The sequence below is a fragment of the Charadrius vociferus genome, unplaced genomic scaffold, assembly GCF_000708025.1.
Source record: "Charadrius vociferus isolate BGI_N301 unplaced genomic scaffold, ASM70802v2 scaffold13, whole genome shotgun sequence".
In the NCBI taxonomy this organism is placed as follows: domain Eukaryota; kingdom Metazoa; phylum Chordata; class Aves; order Charadriiformes; family Charadriidae; genus Charadrius; species Charadrius vociferus.
In genome coordinates, this window is record NW_009647763.1 from 1,676,373 (window position 1) to 1,701,191 (window position 24,819).

General features: G+C 40.5%; 1 protein-coding gene across 1 annotated transcript in view; it reads left to right on the forward strand.

The window, feature by feature from the left end:
- KIAA1244 (KIAA1244 ortholog) overlaps positions 1-24,266 on the forward strand; it is a 102,491-nt gene extending 78,225 nt beyond the window's left edge. The window contains exons 20-34 of the mRNA XM_009882337.1: positions 1,297-1,430; positions 2,979-3,124; positions 4,652-4,831; positions 5,209-5,353; positions 8,595-8,717; positions 10,950-11,053; positions 12,608-12,752; positions 13,681-13,809; positions 14,356-14,532; positions 15,100-15,214; positions 15,860-15,962; positions 16,605-16,736; positions 18,285-18,415; positions 22,084-23,314; positions 24,075-24,266. Of these exons, the coding sequence (XP_009880639.1) occupies positions 1,297-1,430; positions 2,979-3,124; positions 4,652-4,831; positions 5,209-5,353; positions 8,595-8,717; positions 10,950-11,053; positions 12,608-12,752; positions 13,681-13,809; positions 14,356-14,532; positions 15,100-15,214; positions 15,860-15,962; positions 16,605-16,736; positions 18,285-18,415; positions 22,084-23,314; positions 24,075-24,266 (3,187 nt within the window). The remainder of the gene's footprint in view (positions 1-1,296; positions 1,431-2,978; positions 3,125-4,651; positions 4,832-5,208; positions 5,354-8,594; positions 8,718-10,949; positions 11,054-12,607; positions 12,753-13,680; positions 13,810-14,355; positions 14,533-15,099; positions 15,215-15,859; positions 15,963-16,604; positions 16,737-18,284; positions 18,416-22,083; positions 23,315-24,074) is intronic.
- The last annotated feature ends 553 nt before the right edge of the window (positions 24,267-24,819 follow it).

A 24,819-nucleotide genomic window follows, 5' to 3' on the forward strand; every position in this document is an offset into this window, starting at 1 on the left:
GGTGGATTTATTGCTTGCATGTAAATTAATCTGTTATGTTCATTAAAGCAGACAAAGTAAGTGGGTGTCTTGTCCTGACAGGAAGAGACTGAGTGACAAGACCAGTATCAGTTAGAAAGCAGCTGTCAGGACTGCGTAGACAGCATATCAGACTGCCCCAGTGTGTCCAGAGGAGGAAATGCCACCAAGCATGGTCACAGAATGACTAGGTTATGTGTCCCTACAACATGGTCTGCAGACTGATGCGTCTCAGACTTTTTTGCTATTTCTGCTATTCTTTCAGCAGTCCAGGTTAGAGTTGAAAATTTCCTGGGTTTGCATGCTTCTAATACCCTTTTTTTTTCTCCAGCTGACACTTTGCATTCTTGATCTCTGTCCACAGGAGGACGTTATTTGTAAATTCAGAGGAAAAACTAATGTATACTGACACTGTTTGTAGGAGTTTTATTCTGTGTGTAGACTGTACCTTTTATTCAGGAAGCTCACAATACAGCTTGGTTCTGAGGATTAAAGACTAGCAGTACTGTAATTTAAACGATGCAGGTTTGATTTCTGCACTGTTACTTCAGTGTGGACATTATTAGGGCTCAGTCACCAGTCTCCCAGGACTATAGAAAATTTTTCATGAAAAGCAATGTCAGAAAATCATATTTGTGTCAACTTGTGGCTGCACCATGTGGATTTTCACTATGATCTCTGTGGAACCTACCTCCTACGTAAGCATAGGTTTACTGCTTTAAGGGTACAGATTTTAACTCTTAAATCTTAAGAGCTTATTGCAGCTGAAAATAACTCTTATTTATATTCCTGAACAGGAATTCAGGTACAGCAACTTTAGGTCTCAGATTTGAATTAATTTGTTTTTCATGTAAGGGGTTGTAACTTCAGATGGAGCAAACTGGTGTAACACCAAAGTCAGTGAAGCTGTGATGATCTTTGTGAGGACTGGGAATAGTCTCACTGTTTTTTTTTTGATTACTGGGTTATGAACTGCTTATAGCATTAAGATACAGTAATGGGGAAGCATTGATTCCTTGAAAAAGTGACTTTTTGTTTCAGTACCACAGTTGAATCTTGGAACGGTTCTGGTTGGTCCTACAGCACCCATCAATTAATAAAGCTTCTGGATCAAAGTCTTCCTGTAGCACTGTATAAATGAAAAAGCCCTCAATAGCCGAATGTGTCACCAGAGGCAACACACAGAGGCTGTGTACAGATAAGAGTTTTCCTCTTACATACACATTTAAGTCTGCATCTCAGGAAGTATTCAATTAGATTCTGTTCTTTTACTCACAGGCTCTTTGAAGATGCTGCTGACAAATTAAACTTGATGGCACTGGCAGGCTTCCTTTACCAGCTCAAGAAAGCTTCTCAGGCCCAGCTTTTCCATTCAGTCACAGATACAGTTGATTACTCCCTAGCAATGCCAGGTAAATCACCTGAAGATCCCTTACAGAGTTCTGTGTTTCTTATACAAATGTATTGCTTACAGGACTTGCATTGTATTCTTTCAGCTTTAATTTTTCTAATTGAATTCCCAAGTATAAATAAAATGCAGTATTTAGTCTAATAAGATCTTTCTGTAGGAGAAATTCAGTCTTTAGAAAAGGTTGAGCACTTTTTTTGGACAGGGACCGCATCCACACCTGCTATGAAACACTTCAGAGGACATTCATTTGGTTCTTGGACTTTGGGGGTGTTAATTATTCACAGATACTTAATCACAGTTCCATTTTGGAGACCAATCCAGTAAGGAAACTCAGGTGAACGTAGACTTAAGACAGTGGATTTAGGTTAGACATTTGACAGTGGGATAACCTCAGAAGCATTCAGAAAATCGGTGATAGCAAGCAAAGCACACAACTGAAGAATGTTAAAGCAGTGGGATTTGTCCTGCTTGCTCTTCCCCGGCAGAGTGGAGCATATATGTTACAGTACAAAGCCTGTAAATTATCGTTTCCATCACTGTCTCAAATAGAGCAGGATTGGAACCAAAGGAAGATATTTCACTTAAATTTGTACGGTGCCTTTAGAAGTTACATTAGTCATAGGGGCCTTGTTCTGGCCTGTGGCAGACATGGATTTTATCTGGTATATGTCTCAAATTTAATCGTTTTCCCCTCTCCCTGAAGTACTACTTGTCATTTTCTCAATGTGACACTTCAAGTTGTTTGGGTTTTGCTCTTGCTTGTCTTCAGGCCTCAACATTCATCACTCTATTTTTAATAAATGGTGACCCTCTTAGCATGTATTTAGTAGTCTATCAACAGCATTTAGTAATAATGAAACTAAAATTAGGATAAAGCAATTAATTGCATATTTTTTTAATATTAAAAGTGGTATGCCCCCTGATTACACATTTTGTTACAGAAAAAAGCAACAGCATATCTTAAATGTGAGAATGAAGTGTCTTTCCAAATGTTGTAAGAGCAACAGAAGATAAATCCCTTTCAATAGGAAATAATGAGTATTACTGTCTGGGGAACAGAAAATCATTTTCTCACATTCTTTGCTTCACATCCTTTGGTTGATAAGAAATACAAAAGGACAAACCAAAACTAAATGATTTTCAGTTTATATTCTCTCCTGTAGATGTCACCAAAAGTTTTTGCAATTCCTATTTTGGGTCTTAATATCAATTATTTAACTCCTTGCTTAGCTTTTCTGCACTGCTTCTCCAAGCCTTTGTCTTTAAAATGTTCCCCAAAAAATTGATCACTTAAATCAAAAGAAAGTGTGTTTAATAAGTTGTTCTTAATACTTGGGTTCTTCTCCTGTTCTCTTACCTACACAGACATAGGCTGTGTTTTACATTGATTTTTTTTTTTCATTTGTTTTTTTTTTCCTCTCCCCTTCTGCCTCCTCCCCCAATTTAATACTAATAATGTTTAACCTGATTTAAATTCTAATTTACACATCTAGAGATGGAGGAACTGCTGTTGCTTAGCTTCCATTTGTTTTCTTGTACTTTCTTGTAGGTGAAGTAAAATCTACCCAGGACAGGAGAAGTGCACTTCACTTGTTCCGACTTGGTGATGCCATGCTCAGAATTGTAAGGAGTAAATCTCGCCCGTTGCTCCACCTCATGCGCTGCTGGAGCCTGGTGGCACCTCACCTTGTAGAGGTAGGGCTGGGGGAGAAAATGGGAATGTCTGCCAAAGAGAGCAAAGCTGAAAAGGCTGGAGAAGCCTTGATATATTTCAAGAGCTATATCAACCCTCAATGGTGTCAAATCTGGTTGTGCTCCTGTTGGAGTATTGTATATACTGTGTCACATATTGTAATGCTGCCACTGAGAGTGCACTTTTAAATAACTGAACTGGGCAGGTCCAGGGACAGTGTGTTGGATTTTTGCAATATGATACTTCTTGTGTGTCTGTGGTGGAAAAAAATGAAACCACCCTAAAAGATTACTTTTAACTCCTCCATCTACCTGTTTTCCTAGTCAAGGTCTGCATCCTTGCAGGTCTACCCATTTTTCCCACATAGAGCCAGCTCAAGTGGCTGACATTTTTCCCTTTCCTTCTCCTTCCTTGTGAACCCTGGTAAGTGGCATGCCAGTAGCAGCCACATAATGAATTTCAGTCATAACAAATGACTTTTCCTCAACCAAACTTTGTCTTATCTAGTGAAATGCTGGTGTCTTGACTTCTCAGAGCTTTTTGATTTCTATCATTGGTATGAATAAACGTGCAGTACTTCTTTTCTTTCTGTTGGTGGGGTATGTGGTGACATGTGCCCAGGTATTTTGGAAGCATGCTTCTCCAGAGTTTTAAAATGAGCTATTCAGTAAATTGCCATAGCACTTCATTTCATTGACTCAAGAAGATGTGTGGACTATCTTACAGCAGAGTTCAGACACTGGGGAGTCTCAGTGAAATCCCTCTAAGTGAAGTAGAAATAGCAGAGAATAGTTTTGTTGTACACTTGAACAGCCCTTTATCTTGAAAACTAGTCTCTTGCTTGCCTTTGGCTGCCAGCCTGACACCACTTTAAATACTTCTCATGTTTTGAACACTTTTAAGCCTTCTAAAATCCCAGGCCAGTTTAAACTCAAGTACCTTCCATGTTTTTAGAATGTAGGGCTGGTCAGTCTTTTTGGTTGACTACAGTGCTAACGAGGGCATTACTGGGAAAGAACAACATCAAGGAAAGGACAGAATTTGGCATAACCTGCATAGTTGCTCAAAACAGTATATTTGTATCCAAATCCACTGGTGTTTAATTTTTTTAATAGCTCTTCCAAAGTGAGAAAGTTCCCATCACTTCAAGTTCCAAAAATAGCCAAGTGTAAAGTGACATTTGGTCATGTATAGGTAGGTATGGTGAATATATGCAGAAACTACTTCTTTGAAGGGAAAAATGGTCACATGGTAGAAACAAAGGACATTTGAAATGAGTTCTGTTCTGTGGGTTTTGTTATTTATTTATTTTTAGCTCTGTGCTTTTTGAATTGTCAGCAAACCTTCAGGCATCTGTGGGACTTCAAGCAGCACTCTCAAATTTTCATTGCAGTGGGGTCCCTAGTGACATTAGCGGTGAAGCCATTTTTAGGGTTCAACAACATGAATTGCTTACCTCCCTTAAAACTGCCTCACTAAAAGCAATTTTTTTGCTTGGACAAACTCTAATGCTCTTCCTTTCCCTGCAGGCTGCCTGTCATAAGGAGAGACACGTGTCTCGGAAGGCTGTCTCCTTCATCCATGATATCCTCACTGAAGTGCTGATGGACTGGAATGAGCCTTCTCACTTTCACTTTAATGAGGCGCTTTTCCGCCCCTTTGAGCGTATCATGCAGCTAGAGCTCTGTGATGAGGATGTCCAAGACCAGGCAAGTCAGCCCTGATCAGGGTGTCTGTATCTGGCCTGCTATGCCCATAAGAAGGATGGTCTCCAGAGTGCACTTGGTCCATTTTAGAGGGTTTCCCAGATTCCCTTCAAATGGTGCCCTTTAATCATCTTCAAGGAATCAGGAGGGCTCTGCCTACCTAAGCCAGCATTGTGGTAGAGCACAGAGACAGTACACCTGTCTTGAAAGCAATTAAATAAAACTTTTCTATTGTCTAAAAATAAAATAAATTAGTCTAGACTGACTTAGCGAAATCTAGGAATGTTTTTAAAGCCATCCTTATTCCTTCTGAAGGTCCATCCGTGTATCAGTTCTGGGTTTTGGTTTTATTCTTTTAACATCTCCTATGCTGTCTGCAGGTGATCACCTCTATAGGAGAGTTGGTGGAAATGTGTTCTACCCAAATCCAGTCAGGATGGAGACCCCTGTTTAGTGCCCTGGAAACAGTTCACAGCAGCAGCAAGTCAGAGGTTAAAGAGTACCTTGTAGGAGAATACTCTATGGGTAAGGACTTACTGTACTGACTGTTTCATATGTGCTTTTATTTCCCTGTCTTATTCCTTGGGGCCACAGTAATTAACTCAATATATTTAAATGCCCAACCTGAACAGTGGCACTTAGCAATGGCACTGCAATACTCGGTAAGTGTGCTGAAATATCTGGTTTGTTGTTGGGGTGGGATGGAAAGCAGAGTTACTGTTCTGACTCTTCATCCTCTAGATTCTGGCAGATGAGTAGAATGAGAAAGAAATGCTTCAAACCCACTTGAATATTTTTGAGCAAAACAGTAGTGCAGGAGTACTGAGCTTGGCTAGGCCCTTGTCACTGTCCTGCTAGAGAAAGGAAAGCATGCTGTATGCAAACCCCACGTCTCCTGTGAACTGTCTTTCTTACTATGTGAAGCCTATTGCTCTTATACATCATCATCATCATAGCATTGTTTAGGCTAGAAGGGACCTTTAAGATCATCGAGTCCAACCATCAACCTAGCACTGCCAAAACCACTACTAAACCATGTCCCTAAGCACCACCTCTACATGTATTTTAAATACCTCCAGGGATGGTGACTGAACCACTCCCCTGGGCAGCCTGTTCCAATGCTTGATAACTCTTTCAGTGAAGAAATTCTTCCTAATATCCAATCTAAACTTCCCCTGGTGCAACTTGATGCCCTTTCCTCTTGTCCTATCACCTCTTACTTGGGAGAAGAGACTGACCTCAACCTCGCTACAACCTCCTTTCAGGTAGCTGTAGAGAGCAATAAGGTCTCCCCTCACCTCCTTTTCTCCAGGCTAAACAACCCCAGTTCCTTCAGCCGCTCCTCATTTAGACTTGTTCTCCAGACCCCTCACCGGCTTCATTGCCCTTCTCTGGACACGCTCCAGCTCCTCACAGAATCACACAGAAGCACAGAATGGTTAGGGTTGGAAGGGACCTCTGGAGATCATCTAGTCCAACCCCCCTGCCAGAGCAGGGTCACCTACAGCACGTTGCACAGGACAGCGTCCAGGTGGGTTTTGAATGTCTCCAGAGTGGGAGACTCCACCACCTCTCTGGGCAGCCTGTTCCAGTGCTCCACTACCCTCAAAGTAAAGAAGTTCCTTCTCATGTTAAGATGGAACTTCCTATGTTCAAGTTTATGCCCATTACCCCTCGTCCTATCACTGGGCGCCACTGAAAAAAGACTGTTCCCATCCCCCGGCATCCTCCCGTTAAGTATTTGTAAGTATTAATAAGATCCCCCCTCAATCTTCTTTTCTCTAGACTAAAAAGACCCAAGTCCCTCAGCCTTTCTCCATAGGAGAGATGTTCCAATCCCCTAATCATCTTTGTTGCCCTTTGTTGGACCCTCTCCAGCAGTTCCCTGTCCTTCTTGAACTGGGGAGCCCAGAACTGGATGCAGTACTCCAGATGTGGCCTCACCAGGGCAGAGTAGAGGGGGAGGATGACCTCCCTCGACCTGCTGGCCACACTCTTCTTGATGCACCCCAGGATGCCATTCACCTTCTTGGCCGCCAGGGCACATTGCTGGCTCATGGACATCCTGTTGTCCACCAGGACTCCCAGGTCCCTCTCCACAGAGCTGCTCTCCAGGAGGTCAGCCCCCAAAATGTCTTTCTTGTAGTGAGGGGCCCAAAAGTGAATGCAGTATTTGAGGTAGGACCTCACCAGTGCTGAACACAGAGGGACAATCACTTCCCTAGTCCTGCTGGCTACACTATTTCTGATATGAGTCAGGATGCTATTGGCCTTCTTTGCCACCTGGGCACACTACTGGCTCATATTCAGCTGGCTGTCTACCAAAACCCCCAGGTCCTTTTTCACCAGGCAGCTTTCCAGCCGCTCCTCCCCAAGCCTGTAGTGCTGCATGGGGTTGTTGTGACCCAAGTGCAGGACCCGGCACTTGGCCTTGTTGAACCTCATACCATTGGCCTTGGCCCATCGATCCAGCCTGTCCAGATCCCTCTGTAGAGCCCTCCTACCCTCAAGCAGATCAACACTCCCAACCAACTTCGTGTTGTCTGCAAACTTACTGAGGGTGTACTTGATCCCCTCGTCCAGGTCATTGGTAAAGTTATCAAAGAGAACTGGCCCCAATACTGAGCCCTGGAGAACACCACTTGTGACCGGTCGCCAACTGCACATAACTCCATTCACCACCACTCTTTGGGCCCGGCCATCCAGCCAGTTTTTTACCCAGCAAAGCATACACCTGACCAAGCCATAAGCAGCCAGTTTCTCCAGGAGAATGCCATGGGAAATGGTATCAAAGGCTTTGCTAAAGTCCAGGTAGACAACATCCACAGCCTTTCCCTCATCCACTAAGTGGGTCACCTTGTCATAGAAGGAGATCAGGTTAGTCAAGCAGGACCTGCCATTCATAAACCCATGCTGACTGGCCCTGATCACCTGGGTGTCCTGTACCTGCCACATGATGGCACTCAAGATGATTTGCTCTGTAACTTTCCCCAGCACAGAGGTCAGATTGACAGGCCTGTAGTTCCCTGGATCCTCCTTTCAGCCCTTCTTGTAGATGGGCATCACAGGGTAAGTTAGTGTGATAATCTAGGCAAGTGTTTGTCCGGGCACTTATCACAGGGCTTCAAATTGCTAGCGCTACTACAAACCATGTTTGCTGTAGGAATGATTCTGCATCCCTGCCGAAGATGTTTGCTTGTATGGGAACTGAGTAATATAGGAAAATCACTTTAATCTGTCCTTTTGCCCCATTCTAATGTGTTTTTAAATGTTACAAGTAATGTGTAAAGGATATGGTTTTCCTTCTAAATTTTGTCTTTCAGATCTGTTATGATCAATAGCAAAATGCAAATGTGTACAGCTTTTTAAGACTGATAATCTACTTAGGAAAAGCAAGGCAATTTTGTTACTGTGTAGTCTTGAATGGTTTTCTGCATAACTGCTGTTGTCAAGAACTAAACCAGAAACCCCCACCAAACAGAAGTGTTAGCTACTAAGCTGAGTTCAAGAGCTCAAACCTGCTCTTACCATTTCAGCAGGCATAAGCTGATATTTTTCATAGGTAAGGCAAAGGAGGGAGTCTGTATTACTTCCTATGAAGGGCTACAAGAATTGCATCAGGAGCAAGAGAAGGTTTTACGTCTAAGATTTCTGTCTCTGCCCACAATAGAAGAGATTCTGCAGATTCAGTTGAATTGTTGAAAAACTGTTGGAACATCACCTTTACGGGGGATGGGGAAGAGTTCTTATCTTGTTATTTCCACAGGGAAACGCCAGGCTCCAGTGTTTGACGTCTTTGAAGCATTTCTAAACACAGACAGCATCCAGGTCTTTGCCAATGCCGCCACCAGTTATATTATGTGCCTTATGAAGTTTGTCAAAGGACTGGGTAAATATTTTTATTTTCCTTTTATGCTATTAAGTCATGATATATCAAACTTGGTCCTGCAGAAGAGGAGAATTCAGTAATGTAATACATGGTGTGGTAGGGAAGAGAAGCAGTGAAGAAATTGAGTCCAGACTACTTTAAAAAAAAAATAAAATCAAGACCAAGGGATTATTTCAGAAACATTTCTAATACTATCAGTTCTTCAAGTTGTTATAGCAGCAAAGATGCATCTCACAGTTAAATGTCTGCCTCACTTGAACTTAATTTGTGTCAGGGCTTGCTTATATTCATTTAAGTTAAAAAAAAAAAAAAACCAAAAAAAACAACCAACAGAATATTGCAGAAATGGCCTGGCATTGTGCAGTGGCAGCGTGGATTTTCTGCAACAGAACAGGGTATGTTTTACATTCAGCAGTCAAAGCCACATGGCTCCTTTCTACCCTTGTCCACCTTAGGAGCAGTAGTTTGGCATAGGAAAAAAAATGCTGAACCTTCAGTGAGATCATGAACATTGTAACTAATACCACTCTGTCCCCACAATTAGTTTTTAAGTTGTGTTACTGAGAGCAGTGGAGACCAGGCACAGCAAGTCAAGGTGACCCTGCAGAGTAATTGTGGCACTTCATCAAAATTCAGAACAAAGGCAAATGGTGTTGGGTCATTCTGCCCCCATGTTCGTGTTCCCTGGCTTGCCATGATCATTAGAATTAGACACTTTTCATTGAACTGTGGCAATGATTATTTTTTTTCTTATGTAAATTGCAAAACTTCTGAGTGGCAAAATGGGGTGCTTTTTTGAACTTAGGTATACTAGTTCACGGAGGTATCGAGGTCTGTAAGCGACTCCCTTTGATGTGAACAAAGCACCTGACTGCAGCAGATCTAGTCTTTAATGTTACTCTCTTCTTACTAACCTGTTCCGCCATCTATTTCAATGGGGGCAGAATTCAGCTTGTGATGCATGTCCAGTACCGGTAGAGGGAACTCATGTTCCTTCTGGAGAACTTAGAAGTCTGTCTTGCATTTCTTTAGGTTTCTTACCTTCATGAGATAAGTTTGTCCCCTTTATGGTTACAAGTCAAAAAGTAAGATTATTCTTTTTGTATTAAAGGTCGCAGGACTATGGGATACTTCAGTCTGGAGCAATAGCAAATATACTACCGTTTATGTGCGTTTTAACATAAAACTAAAGGATTCAAACTTCATTGGCTGACTTGGCTGATCTCAATAGTAGACAAGACTTTAAAATATTATGGAGGGAATAGTTAAGGGTATAGAAAAAGCAAATGTAGTGAAAGGAGGATAAAGTACGATTTAATAAAAGGATTTAGCATTTATCTTGTGGGTTTTATGCAAGGAGTAGCTTTTAAGGCAATAAAATGTTAATGTGTGTAGGCATTTAGTAAAGCTTCAAGCTTGGCACTGAATGGGAAGTATTTGGCTAAACTGGAAAAATGGTTATGAGCCAAGTATTCTAGGGTGGGCAGAACATTGGCTGAGAGGGCAGGAAAACAGGCTGTGCAGACAGGAGAGATGCTGGAGTGAATGGAGTTATCCAGGGAGGAGCTCTGCAACAGGACGTCGTGGAGCTGGTCTGCTTATTTAATACACTTAGTGAAGCTGACCTGAAAGTAGGAGTCTGGTGATGCCACAAAGTTAGCAATGCTTGTGATATTGAAACACTAGAACCTGAGGATATCATACAGTTGAAATGTGAGACACTCACACCTGAATTAGACAGCAGATGGAAATATTGTAGCACAAAATATAAAATTGTGTGTTTAAGGAGTAAATAAACTAGAAGGAAGAACTTGTGGTAGAAGAATTTTCCAGAGCAGTGGGTTGCAAATGAATAGAAAAAAGCAAATTAACTGAGCAAAGGCTGAATATGAGCAAGTAATTATACACCCATGGAAAAAAGTGGAGTGGGGTCAATATGACAAATGACTATAAGGTATGATTATAAGAACTCCCAAAGGCTCTACTAAAGAGTTATTAAATAGGCATGTATTCATTAAAGCATTTATTCATATAAAGGTCCATGTATACACTGTGACCAATATCACTGTATTGTTTGTATGAGAATCGTGGTGGTCACTTAATAAGATCAAACAAAGGATGTTTTCCGGATTCTATGCAGATGTTAGGGCATAAATGGATGAAAAAGGAAAATTAATGCTGTGTTTCTTTCTCTTCTTCTGTCCTTCCCAATGCTGCCTTTCCTATCCCCAGGGGAAGTAGATTGTAAGGAGATGGGTGACTGTGTGCCAGGATCAGGATCTGCATCTACAGACTTGTGCCTTCCCGCGCTTGATTACCTCAGGAGATGTTCTCAGGTATGATGAATAATCTTATACAGGTACTAACCTGGCCTGGGAAACAGTTCTAACCTCCAGGCTTTGCATCAAGGGTTAGATGGTTTGCATGAACACAACAGAATCTGTGGTAAGTCTGATGGTAATAACCTGCACTGCCAGATGGAGAGTGGCAATCTGAAGGAATATCATAATTACTAGGCCAGCTAACGGTCCGAAAGCTGAGGAGCTGAAAACACTCAGACCCATGGAGCATGTGGGAAAATGTGAATGTTCAAAACCTAGTAGTAACATGTTCAAAGCTACATTCATTCTTATTTGAACAGTTACTGTAAACAGTCTTGGGAATGAAGGGAAAAAAAACCCCAACAAAATGCTGAGTTCTTAGCTCTTAAGAGCAGCAACAGGTTACACCCTCTAAAACGCAGCAGCAGCTTATCTGTACCATGAAAACATCTGAAGCTCAGGGCGAATCTCTGACAATTTGAATGCTGGCGTGTTTCCTGTAATCTGCTTGCACACGGCACAGATTATTATCCAGGGTTATTAGAATGTTTTTTGTCTGATTTTATAATGTTGTTTGTATTTCTATAGTACCTGCGGGTCTTTTTGTTAGACCCAAGCCATGTTTTTTCTGGGTACGATAAAAATGCATAACAAAGGATATTACCATAGCTGAAAGGACTTAATGTCTAAATTCAGAGATAATGGGTGGATTCGGTACATAGACTGAGGGAAGAAGGAAAGAATGAGGCAGCTCAGAATAATAAATGGCAGACGTATCAAACTGTACTTGTTATCTCATTCACCTAAAAAAATTTAGTGAATATCTACACGTATATCTAATGTGTGTTCTCTCTGTATACTATTTGCATCACATCAGTCTTCCTCATCCTTACAAACCCCAGTCAACAGTGAGACAGAAATATTTTCTTCTATTTAAAAGAAGCAGATGTTTTTATCTTGTTATACCTTTTAACTTGCCAGTAGAAGAAGAACAGGAATGAATAAAAAGAAGTCCTGTCTGTATATTGCAAATACATGGTTTACTTTAGAAAGGTCTGGTAAAATACTGGTAGCATCCCAGCTATAGCACAATTCTGCAAAGTTTGTATTTGTTGTGTAACGGACAACCCAGGCAATGAAGCTCTGAAGTAAACCTGTACAGGTCCTTTAATCAGTATTTACTTAGTCCTTCAGAGCTCCAAAATATTCTGTGTACAGCTAATGGACCTTCTTAGGTCATAGGCGCAATCAGTAAGTAGTAACGTTTGTCTTTCACAAAGGAGGAGGGAGCACACTCCCTTCCCAAAAATGTGTTATTTAAATTGCTTTTCTCCCTCTCTTTCTCCCCTCGACTCCTTACTTGTCAATGAACAGAAGACTTGTGGCCTCTGGTTGTTGTTTTTCGTTCACAGCATTGCTATATGAACAGAACAGATGCTAGCATTAAGCTGCTTTCATAGTTCTTATTTTATTTTACATATGTGTGTTGTACGTGATAGCTTTTAGAAACTTTCCCGTGTATATTTATCTTTTCTTCTCTTTTTTTTCTCTCTCGCCCCTTTCCACCAGTTGTTAGCCAAAATCTATAAAATGCCCTTGAAACCCATCTTCCTCAGTGGCCGGCTGGTTAACTTACCCCGAAGAGTGCAAGAACAGTCAGCCAGCAGTGAGGATGGTATTGAGTGCATCCTTTCTGACTTTGATGACGACACTGGTAAGTGCACTGAAAGCAGTAAATGCAGAATTAATCATTGCTTCTACCACTGGTCACTCTAAATTTTGCCAACTGCTGAAAGCAAAAAGGAGGGGAAAAGCTTCATAGTTTGTCTCCCTGTTGTCTACACGCACACATGCGCACACACAGAGCTTGGAAGTTCCCACTCAAAGAATTTCAAATTAGGTGTCTGTTGTATCTTCATGGCTGAAAATAATCCTTCCAACAACCAACCTTTTTAGGTACAACAGGCTAATTATGCAAACAGATATTTTCTGATAGTAGCATACAGACAGCAGAAAGCTTGTTTTGGTGTTTGGTACTACGCCTTATACAAGTTCAAAGAAGATGAGCATCTTCTCAGTTGTCCAGCTCTGCCATATCCACATTTAATACTCTTCTATCTGTGAACTCTTAACATCTAAAGATGACATGTTGAGGCAGCCTGATGATATTTCACAAGGTACTGTTATTCAGTTCTGGGTAGCAAATAGAGACAGTTAAATTATAGCCATGGGGATCCTTACCTAAAAGCATAACCTAAACGGGTACAAACCATGCTGCACAGTCTTTGCAATGATAGTGAGATGTATAAAATGTCCCATTCAAAAATAAGAAAAAATACCAGAGTTAAAGAGACTGGACTAGTGGGAGTAGTACACTAAGAAAGAAGCCCAGAACAAGATGTACTTGGACAAGGAAGGATGGAACAAAACACAACCTTAATAAAAAGGGAAGGAAAAGGAGACCATCATTTCAAAAATTGATACTGCCCACAAGCATTACACAGCAACAGCGAACATGCAAGAACCCATGACCTTTAAGTTAGTTAATTTCTTAGTCTCCATCCCTTTCTGAAGGCAAGTTCCACCTGTGGTCAATGTGTTATCTCACTCATGGCTTTTAATCTTTGTTTCCTTACTTGTAGGCCTTATCAACGTCTGGATTATTCTGCTGGAAGAATTAACAACTGCCATATCCAACTGTCCCCGCCAGCACCAGCCTCCTACTTTGGATCTCCTCTTTGAATTGCTGAGGGACGTTGCCAAGACACCTGGTAATGAAAGGGCTTGATAAAATGTGGTCTAGTAGAGCCCTGACCCAAACTTAGAATCCTAAACCACTTGTGTGAAGTGTGTTACTCGGGCTAGAGCTCCACAGAGACATTCTCAAATAGAAAGGGGTTTTCTCAGAGCGTGATCTGTTGTTCCAGTTAGTGCATTGTTCTATGCCGACAAAAGGCATCTTGTAAGAGTATGTTCAACATACTCTTACATTTATTGAACAACTAAAGAGGTGCGGTACTCTGTCAATGTCCTAGCCACAGAAAATGTCTGTCTAGCGTCCAAGAAATGGAAAAAGAAAATTATATATTCCTGCAGACCTGCTGGGAAAGACAGCAGGTAAACAGTTTGCTAAATGTTCACATACTACATCACAACTAGATCCAAAACTGCTTACCCCTCTCTTCTCACAAAGAAGTTTCAGAACCTGCTTTCTTTGGCACTGCCCCTGGCCTCAAGCTTGGAACAGCTTAGGAAATTGACTGTGCATGTATGCTTTGTAAGCAAAAATATGCAATCATCATTGTGTTTATTTTAAGGCCCAGGATTTGGCATTTATGCAGTTGTACATCTTCTTCTTCCCACGATGTCTCTTTGGCTCCATCGCAGCCATGGTGACCATTCTTACTGGGATGTGGCATCTGCTAATTTCAAGCATGCCATTGGCCTTTCCTGTGAACTCGTAGTGGAGCACATTCAGAATTTCATACACTCAGGTATGTCATTGCACTGTCACACCTACTGACAGTCATCAGTGGCATGTTACTGAATAGGGAGATGGTTTAATTGCTTTTTGGTTACTCAAGCATAAAATAAGAGGAAGAGGGTTGAAAATTTCTTTTTGTTTGGGCTTTTATTTCTTTCTTTATAGGGTTTAGAATTATGGAAAAAAAATAACTTGTAAGGGACCTAGCGAAGTTATTTAGTCCAGTCTCTGCTCAGAGCAGGGCTGTCTTCAAAATTAAATCACCACAGTCTATATTATACTTTCCAAAAGAAGATACTAAGACTTTGATCATGAAGAACTAGAATATTCAGAAACAGGATCTAACAGAATTTGTCCAGTACCACTTAAGCCCAGACATTTTATATTGTTGACATCAAAAGGACTGTTCTTATTTCAGTTTGATTTGATGCATGTTTTGGAAGTGAACTCTAGTGATAGCTGCATAAAAAGATTTGGTTTTGCAAAGTCTCTGAATAGCAGTAAGTGTAGCGAGACTCTTTGTCTCTACCATGAAAAGGCAATGATGTTAAAACCAGTCTGTGTCTTTTCCTTATAGATATTGGTTATGAAAATATGATCAATACTATGCTGAAAGATCTTTTCAAGTTGCTGGTAGCCTGTGTAGCAGAACCAACAGAAATTATTTCCAGAGTTGGCTGCTCTTGTATCAGGTAACACTGTCTATTCACTCTGTTAACATATTCAAAAAAAATAAAAAATAAAAAAAATCTTTCTATCTTTGAAGAACTTGTGGACTGGTTAAGTTGGCTAACATCTCAAAAGAAGCTACAATACATGTAGTGTTATTTGAATAATGAATTTTAGACTTACTAACCTTTTCTTGCTGTTTTCTGTCTGCTTCAGAACCTGTGATTTCAGGCATTGCTATGTGTATCACTCCCATAAAAAGCACTTGTTTGTTACTTGTATGCAGTTAGTCAATAATTAATCCTTAGGAAAAATAATCAAGAGTCTCTCTGTTGGAATTCACAGGTCTTTAGAGGTAATTAATGTCTTTCACAGTCTTCATGTTATTACAGTCATAATCAAAATAAGCACTGCATTATGTAGTTACACAACATGTGGGTTTTGTCCTGGCAAGATGACTACTTAAAGAGGAAAAGCAAAAGGAAAGAAAAAAAAGTCAAAATTATAGTGTAATTACAAAAATAGGTCAAGGTAACAACTGAGGAGATTAGATATCATTAGCTAGCTACTGAGTAGGGCTTTTGTTCTGTTTTCAACCTTCTCCCATTACAAGTAAGAATTGTCTAGTTCTTTCTTGAATACGGTAACATTTTCCTGTGTCCTTGCAGGTATGTGTTAGTGACAGCAGGGCCCGTTTTTACTGAAGAGATGTGGAGGCTTGCATGTTGTGCCTTGCAGGATGCATTCTCTGCCACTCTGGAGCCAGTAAAGGTAAAATGCCTGTTTGCTGACAGTCAAAATATAATGAAACTAGTTATAGACTCACCAACTTTTGACAGGTTCTTTTTCTTTTTAAGTAAAGTTTTTGGGTATAGACCCAAGAAAAGAAGCATAAGGATTATGTGGTAGCTTTTGTTACTTTGTCAGTTCACTCACAGTGAAAGGTCTTGGATCAACAATGGAGATTGAAATAAGTTCTTCAAAACATGTACAGACAACACTAGTAAGTAATAGTCCAGACTTATTTTAAATTGCCCTGACAGCATGAAATCAGAAGAGTTTAGTAGGTGAAAACTTCCCTTTTGATGTGTTTCTTCCTCTGGCTTGGCTAAAACTAGACAGAAGATAAAGCTGCTTACTTGATCCTGTAGCTGCATGCTCCGTATAGATTATTTCTCAACTCACTATCTTTCTTTTAACAAAAAAATCCTGTGAAGTGACCACAGGCTGGACTATATAAGAAGCTGTAATGCTTTTGCATCAGACGCATTAAATGCTAAATAGCAGGTGACCAGCTGATGGTAATGGGACAGACCACTGCATCTTGTATTACACGTGAGCAGGCTGGACAACTCTGCAGTCACTGACTTCATTTAACGCACAGTGAAAGTCTGATGTTGTGTCTCTCTATAGAACCTGTTGGGCTATTTCCACAGTGGTTCTGAAAGCTTTAGTGGAGATGCCTGTGAAGTGAAGGTGGCAGCCCCCTCCCTCTCGCCAAGTGCTGAAGCTGAATACTGGAGAATCAGAGCCATGGCACAACAGGTACTGACTGATGTTTCAGGGGAAGTCAGAGAACCTTTTAAACTTGGGGCTTTTCTTTACCAAAGCACATCTTTACTACCACCTTCCTCATAAGCCCTACGGGCAAAGACTTCCTCATTACCAGACTAACATTTATTTGTCTAACAGTAGTATTGAGAAAAAGTAATAAAAGCTAGAAAAAAAATCCTTAAAACTGTCCCTCTATAAATAGGGATAAGGAATGCCTAAGGTGGGGGAAGATGCATAGGTACCTGAGGAGGACTGACGATGAGCCTATTGTGTAATGTATCTTTAAAAAAGGCAACCCTAGCATACATCAGTGGAAGTGTTTCTCACAGAGAAGAGGAAATGGTAGTGGCACTATGAATTCTCATCTAGAATGTCATATACGTTTTTAATTACTCTGTTAAAGAATGGTCATTTCAAAGGGAAAAAAAAACGTACTAGAACAGAGCCTGTGATACGAAACTAGAAAAACAAGATTTGTTCAACCTATCAAAGCGAAGTTTAAAGAGGAATGCAGATTTTTTCTCTATATATACCTGGGTATAAATTGTAGAGAAGAAAAGGAGTTACTGAGAACTAGAGGATAATGCTGACATTTAACAAATGATTTAAAACTCATCACTAACTCCTAATCAGAGCAAGCTTGGAGACAACCATCTCAGAGTCCTTTTGACTATAATGGATGTTGTTCATTTTATGAAAGTGGTTACATGAATAAAGTTCTTTGAAATACAGCAGACTGAACTTAGTGACCTGCAGGGTACCGTAAAACTGTAAATACTGTATGACAGTTCCGGCATGGGAAAGCAGCTGGATTAAAAGAGCCAACAGATGTTTGATGTCAATTTCTGACTTGATTAATCATACTCTGATGCTGCTTGAAAACCTGAGAGACACAGACCAGGATTTGTGATCACAAATAATGGGTCACTGGCAGATTTTGTTTGAATAGAAAAAATGTTTTGAAGACGCGGAACTCAAGAAAGCAGGGAATGTGTCATTTATACTTTCTTGTAGACTCTCAGTGGCACTCGCTTGAGTCCTCAGCGGGGATTTGACACAACTACTAAGATACAAAACAAAGCTACAGCAACTGAGACTTGTTTCCCCATTTCCCACTCAAAGAATTTCAAATTAGGTGTCTGTTGTATCTTCATGGCTGAAAATAATCCTTCCAACAACCAACCTTTTTAGGTACAACAGGCTAATTATGCAAACAGATATTTTCTAAAAGTAGCATACAGACAGCAGAAAGCTTGTTTTGGTGTTTGGTACTACGCCTTATACAAGTTCAAAGAAGATGTCTGTCCTTTATCCTGTGTTTTGCTTGGTGTCTGGAGGTAGTCCATGGCTCTGAGGCTGTTTTACTAAAGCAGCATGCTCTAGGAAAGGTCTGCTTGGGGGGGTACCGTGCATTTTCTCCATCACTGTAAAGTAGATCATCATATTGGATGTTTCACAATGTAGGAAATCCTATTCTCAGGTGCCCCAAGGATGCAGTGCAAGTGCTAAACTGATTGTTTTATATAACTTGTTTTCTAGGTCTTCATGCTGGAGACTCAGTGCTCCCCGAAGACCCCGAGCAACAAGGAAGGGTTTGAACATGCCCAGTCATGTGTGCTCATCATTGACCTGCCACCAGATAAGAAACCAAATGGACATACCCAGAGAAGGTAAAATACCTTCTCAGGAAAATACTGTGTCATTAAAGGCAAGATAAAAATGTTGTCAGGCTGGTAGAGATGTGAACAGAGCCTGACAAACCATGCCTCCTCAGAGGTCTCATCAAAAAACCGAAATATGCCAGTCAAGTAAAAATTAGGTTTTGTGACACAGGAGACAATAGTTTACTACTGTCTGTACTCCAAATGTTCCCATGATCATACATAGGTGAGCAGGCACATGCAAGAGCTTTTACAGTTATAGACAAGCTGATGTCAGGGTCTATAATGTGGCCCTTAGAAAGCTAAATAAGGAAAACGCTTCTAATAAATAGTAAAAGTTGTTAGGTCACAAATACCTGAAGGATACACAAGTCATACAAAGCCTTTAAGTAGAAGAAATGCAGATGAAATTAACAAAAGAATTCTTATACAAAATACTAGGAAAATTTTTCCAATATTGAGATTCTTTTCTTTAAGAAGTACAGTTTGAAGAAAGTTTTGGAAGTACTGTTATGTTTGTAGTGATACCTAGCAAAGGAAATAACGTCTGCTTCACTGATGGTCTTTTAAAGTCAGTATTACTGGATTAAGAAGGCAGAAAAAGTTCATGGATAAACTGGAGCAGTGTAAATTGAAGAGACCACATCCAAAGCTGCGAAACTGTCAACATACTGATCTAGGGAACGTTGTTTTTGCTTGGCACTTTATTTTTTGTGGAAGTCCTATATGTTACTACTTCAGAAACTCATGCATTTGCATGACAATCTGATCCTGTCAAAGAATATTTCTTTTTGCTTGCACTTGGTTGTTTAAACAACTGCTGCAACATCAATAGGGCCAAGAATTAGAGTTCTGCATTCAGGGTTTGTGTTTGTATTGCAAGGTATGTAATACATGGCACGAAATTGTCTTTTACTAGATACCAAACCTGCTTCTGTACCACTTCAGGCATTCTCATTCAAAACTAAACTATTGCTTGCAACAAGGAGCCAGAACGTGATGGCCCTTCTTTGGATGGACAGGAAGAAAGACCATGCAAGATGTCTCTATTCTCACACAGCTGTACAGAAATTTCCCCCAAGAGCAAGTGCTCTGTTGCCTCACCTTCAGAGAACAGGGCCCTGCACAAAGACGAAGAAAGGTTGAGATCACAGTCTAAATCCTTCCTTCTTGGTGGGAAAATATCTGCTTTATCCAAAGGTTTGCAGATCATTCTTCTTGTTATAATGAATGCAAAGCAAAAGACTGGAGTACTCCCCTCTCATGGCAATCTAACAGGCTGCATTCATAAAGGTAGCATGAGTTTTGCTTGTCTTTAAACAAAGCTTGCAATTAATACAAACTCTGAATGCTCTCACACTATGCTTTGTCTAAACAACTGCAAAAAGTGTACATGCTGATAGGCAGATGTTACCCCAGCAACGCTCATTTTTCACTAAAACAGGGCTCAAAAGTTGACTGTGCCACTGTTTTTCATATTATTTGCTACAACAGTGCAGTAATATGCCAGTCTTGCATGCTAGTAACTGGCCTTTCAAAAGTTTTACTTTAACCTTAGTGGGGTTTCTCTTCTCCCTTTTTGCTTTTGTTTCCTTAATGCTGCATCGTTTCACAGGAAGCTGGGGTAAGGGAGCTTTTCTTCTTCCTAAAAAGTAATGATATATTTCAGTTTGAAACTTTGGGCAGAATAAGAAAATACGATCCTTAACCAGCTTTGGCATTGTGTGTTTTCACCTATAGCTCTGTACTAGTTACTTTCAGAATTGAGCAGTACTTTAAACTGTCCTTGGAAATTGACTTTTTGGCTATTAGAAGGAAGAACAGATCTCCATTCTGATCCTGCTTTTGGAACAGGATTAGTCTCTTGAAATCAATGCGAGCACTCATTTAACTTTATGCATGCTCTTAAGAGCTTTTGTGAGTCAGAGCCTCTAATGATTTTTACAGCAGAAAACTGCTTCCCCATAAAGAGCTCCAATGTATGTATTAGTCATCAAGATTTTAGCACTGTCAGATAATAAGACTATTAAATTTTACTGTTGTATCAGCACTGACAGCTGTGTCACGATAAGCGAACTGACATAGTTAAATCAACCCTAGAAGCAGTTTTGTCTGACCTGTAGCTTCTACATGGCCAAGCATATCCCTCAAAAGTCCCAGGAGGTTTATTTTTTGGGGGGTGTTGTTTTGTTTTTAACTCAGGACCAGCTGTGTGTCTTTATAAGTCAATTAACATAAGGCAAAATTTTGAGAGCTAAAATATCCAGAAAAAACATGTTTTAAGTGTTGCGTTCTCAAAATTGAGTTTTGATATGATTTCTCAAAAAAAAAAAAAAAAAAAAAGACTTTGTTTTGGTATTTTGAAAACACTTTTGAAAGTTGTTTAATGAAAGTAGAATAGTTTTTGCAACAAAAAAAAATTAAAGGTCTACCACTGAACATCTCATGTTACATCAGTATTGCAAGCAAACTGAAAAATCCCTTCCTCGCTAGATAGCAGTGCTAATTAAACTGTGACCCATTATAGTTCCCTAAATCAGAACAAGTGTTACTATGTACCAGAGCATCAGCTTCATTTATAACATCACCACTGTAACTTTATGCAAAGACCTTTTTTTAAATGCCTTAAAATAGGTTTCACAGTTTATAATTTAAAATCCATGAGATACCAACCAACAATCCTGTCCGCCCTTTCTTCCTCGCCTCCCTTGCCTGCAAGCCTCTCGATGTTATTTACTACTGACTGACCTGAAAACTTTGGCTGGGGGAATTTGCCATTCCTGGGTTCCCTGTGCAAATCAAAAATCAGTGAGATCTAGAACAACTCACATCATATCTCTAACAGGAGCACAGCTAAGAATCACCCGGTAGCACATGTGGGAAGCAGGGTTAGGAACAGATATTTCCATGCTAGGCCATCACTGTTCAAAGTTGAAGTCTCATGAGCAAATAGTGAAATGTGCCTTCAGCAATACTTAAGCTTCTTTGCATGCTCCATTGCACTGCTGATGTTTCTGTAGATTTTTTTTTTTTTTGGTTGGTTGGTTGGCTCTTTGTTTTATTTTTAAGAAGTACTCCTGGTATTAGTGGAAATGGAAACAGCATGGTAAACTAGTTTTTGCCTCAATTTGTCATGGTAAAGTTAAGGTTTGCTGAAATGCTGGGGGAGGAATTTTAAGGGTATTTCAAACTTAGTCAAAGTTCAGCAACAAAAATAGAAAATATAGTCAGGGACCAATGGCAGAAGTGCTGCATAACTTGTGTGTTAACAAATTCCTCAGATATAGCAGGCTGAAATATTGAGAGTACTTGCAGCTGCCACGAAATCAAAACAGAAAATCCCCCAGTATTATACATCTCTGGAAAAAAGGACAAAAGTTATAATAGAGCTTTAATACCACCTATGCACAAGTGCCTTTAGTGTGCCTGCTGGGGAAAGTTATTTTTCTTAACCAATGTAAGTGTCTTCCCTTCTGGAAAAGTATTTGAAAGAGTAGCTGAAAGACCATTCTAGACAACTTTTATCTTCCTGCGCTTTTTTGTAACAATTTGGCCTTTCATTTGCATCTTTCATGTTAGATTATAAAATATGAAGTATTCCTGTACTTCTAGTAAAAGCACAATGCACCATTTCAATTTTATTTTATTTTTCTTCTTCCCATGCTTGGTTTACCAAGTATTCCTTTCAGGACGATAGTGGTGAGCTTGCTGTCCCACCAAGTACTGCTCCAGAATTTATATGACATCTTACTGGAAGAATTTGTGAAAGGCCCTTCTAACTTGGAAGAGAAAATGACAATACAAGTACCAGAAAACAAGTTGGCTGGTTTTCTCAGGTACATCTCCATGCAAAACCTGGCTGTCATCTTTGACTTACTGCTGGACTCCTATAGAACAGCCAGAGAGTTTGACACCAGACCTGGCTTGAAGTGTTTACTGAAAAAAGTGTCTGGCATTAGTGGAGCTGCCAACTTGTATCGCCAGTCAGCAATGAGCTTCAACATCTACTTCCATGCTTTGGTTTGTGCAATCCTGACAAACCAGGAGAACATCACTGCAGAGCAAGTGAAGAAGATCCTCTTTGAAGATGATGAGAGAAGCACAGACTCATCACAGCAGTGTTCTTCAGAAGATGAAGACATTTTTGAAGAAACTGCCCAGGTCAGTCCCCCACGAGGGAAGGAGAAGAGACAGTGGAGGGCTAGAATACCATCTCTGAGTGTACAGCCTGTCAGCAATGCAGACTGGGGATGGCTAATCAAGCGGCTTCATAAGCTCTGTATGGAACTGTGCAACAACTATATCCAGATGCATCTGGACCTGGAGAATAATGTAGAGGAGCCTCCAGTGTTCAAAGGCGACTCTTTCTTCATTTTACCATCCTTTCACTCAGAAACCTCCACCCCATCGACTGGAGGGCAATCTGGGAAGGACACACCATCGGAAGATGACCGGAGTCAAATCAGAGACCAACTGGGAGACAGCCTGACACCCCGAGGAGGGAGTGGAGAAATGTTGCTGCTCCCCCCACCCTTAAGCCCTAAATCAGAGAAAAAAGAACAAACCAGGAAAAAAGAATGGTGGGAGAGTGCTGGCAACAAGATCTACACCATAGCCACTGACAAAACTATCTCCAAGCTCATGACAGAATACAAGAAAAGAAAGCAGCAACAGTCCATGACAGCCTTCACCAAAGAGGTTAAAGTGGAAAAGAAAGGGGAGCTCCTGGGTTCAAGAGGGCCAGACTCACCCATACTCCAGCGGCCACAACATCTTATAGATCAAGGTCAAATGAGGCATTCGTTCAGTGCTGGGCCAGAGATCTTGAGACAAGAGAAGAGACCACGCTCAGGATCCACAGTCAGCTCCCTGAATATATCGATTAGGGATGCCGAGGCCCAGATACAGGTAGGATGTACTTGTAGAATGCTAATAATAATAGCAATAATTGAAGAGATACCCTCAAATATTTTTTCTATTGCTGTTATTAGAATTATTATAACCTCTTCATTATATGTCTGCGTTACATAAAGAAGTCATTATGATGAGGACTGAATATTTCAGCAGCTGGCACTGATAAAAACTTGATTCTGTCCTATCAAAAAGAAAATCGGTCTTCAGGGAAGTGTTATCAGGCATATACAGCTTTCAAGAGTGCTTCTTTGACTGGGGCCAAAGCTGCACTTAGTCCTAAGAAGTAACAACCTACAGTGAACTCATTGCTTACTGCTAAGGGCTCTAGCCCACTTAAGGGCTTTTGAAAATGTGATGCTGCTTGTCACAATGCTTTTGTAACTAAGAAGTGTTTCTTTGTTAATTCCACAGCAGAAATAGTGGGCTCTGTTGCTAAACAGAAACTTGCTGCTTGCACGTCCAAGTGAACAAATCAGTGAAAGCATCGAACGTTAAAGTCTTTGTTCACTGTGGGATGAAATGAAAGGTGATGAAGGGTGAGCATGATAGCTGCAGTACAAAGTCAAACAATGACTTAAAGTGCTGAATGTGAATTAGGAAGACACACTGAACATTAAATGAATGTACTGGTATTGCTCAGTCCTCTTCATGAGGCTGCAACCACTAGATATCTTATTTTCTGCCTCAAGCAATGGGCTTGTCTGTTTAGAAAGGTCTTCTAAAGAGTCTTTTTTTGTATCCAATTTGTTTGTAGGCATGGACCAACATGGTGCTGACCGTTCTCAACCAGATTCAGGCCCTGCCAGACCAAACTTTCACAGCCCTGCAGCCAGCAGTGTTCCCCTGTATCAGCCAGCTGACTTGCCATGTGACAGATAACCGTGTCCGCCAGGCAGTACGGGAGTGGCTGGGAAGAGTGGGCCGAGTTTACGATATCATCATTTAAACCTAGCCGTGCTCTGTTGCAAAGGGGAGAAGACGTCCAAGGTATACAGCAAAGATGTATTTGAGGTTCATTAATTGCCTATTTGTTGGTGAAAAAATAAGAAACAGTGAGCTTGTTGATGTATTTCCTCTATCCACTTGAGACTGCGTGTCCCTCCCTCACTAGCCAAGGAGGCAAAGCATGAGTGTGTCCAGGGGGTCTGGCCCCAGAATCCAGAAAACTGCCAGTAAATCAGGGTGGTACCTAAAGGGGTGATACATTTCAGTAGCCTTCAATTTTAATTCAAATTTGCAACAGTGTGAGCCACAGTAAACTTCAGCAGAACATCCCCAGTTGCAATTAGCTGTGAACGCAACTGTCAAACCAGGCCAATAAGCCTATGTAACTTTAAAAAAATAAATAAATCAAAGTCAGGAAGAAGGTGGGGCTATAGAACAAGTAAAAAGGTGACACTTGTTTAGGGTAACTTTTTACCTTTCTGAAATCAGCACGAGAGAGGAAAGCCAAATAAAGATTATTGTAGTAACTATATGCCTCACTCACTAGAGAAAGT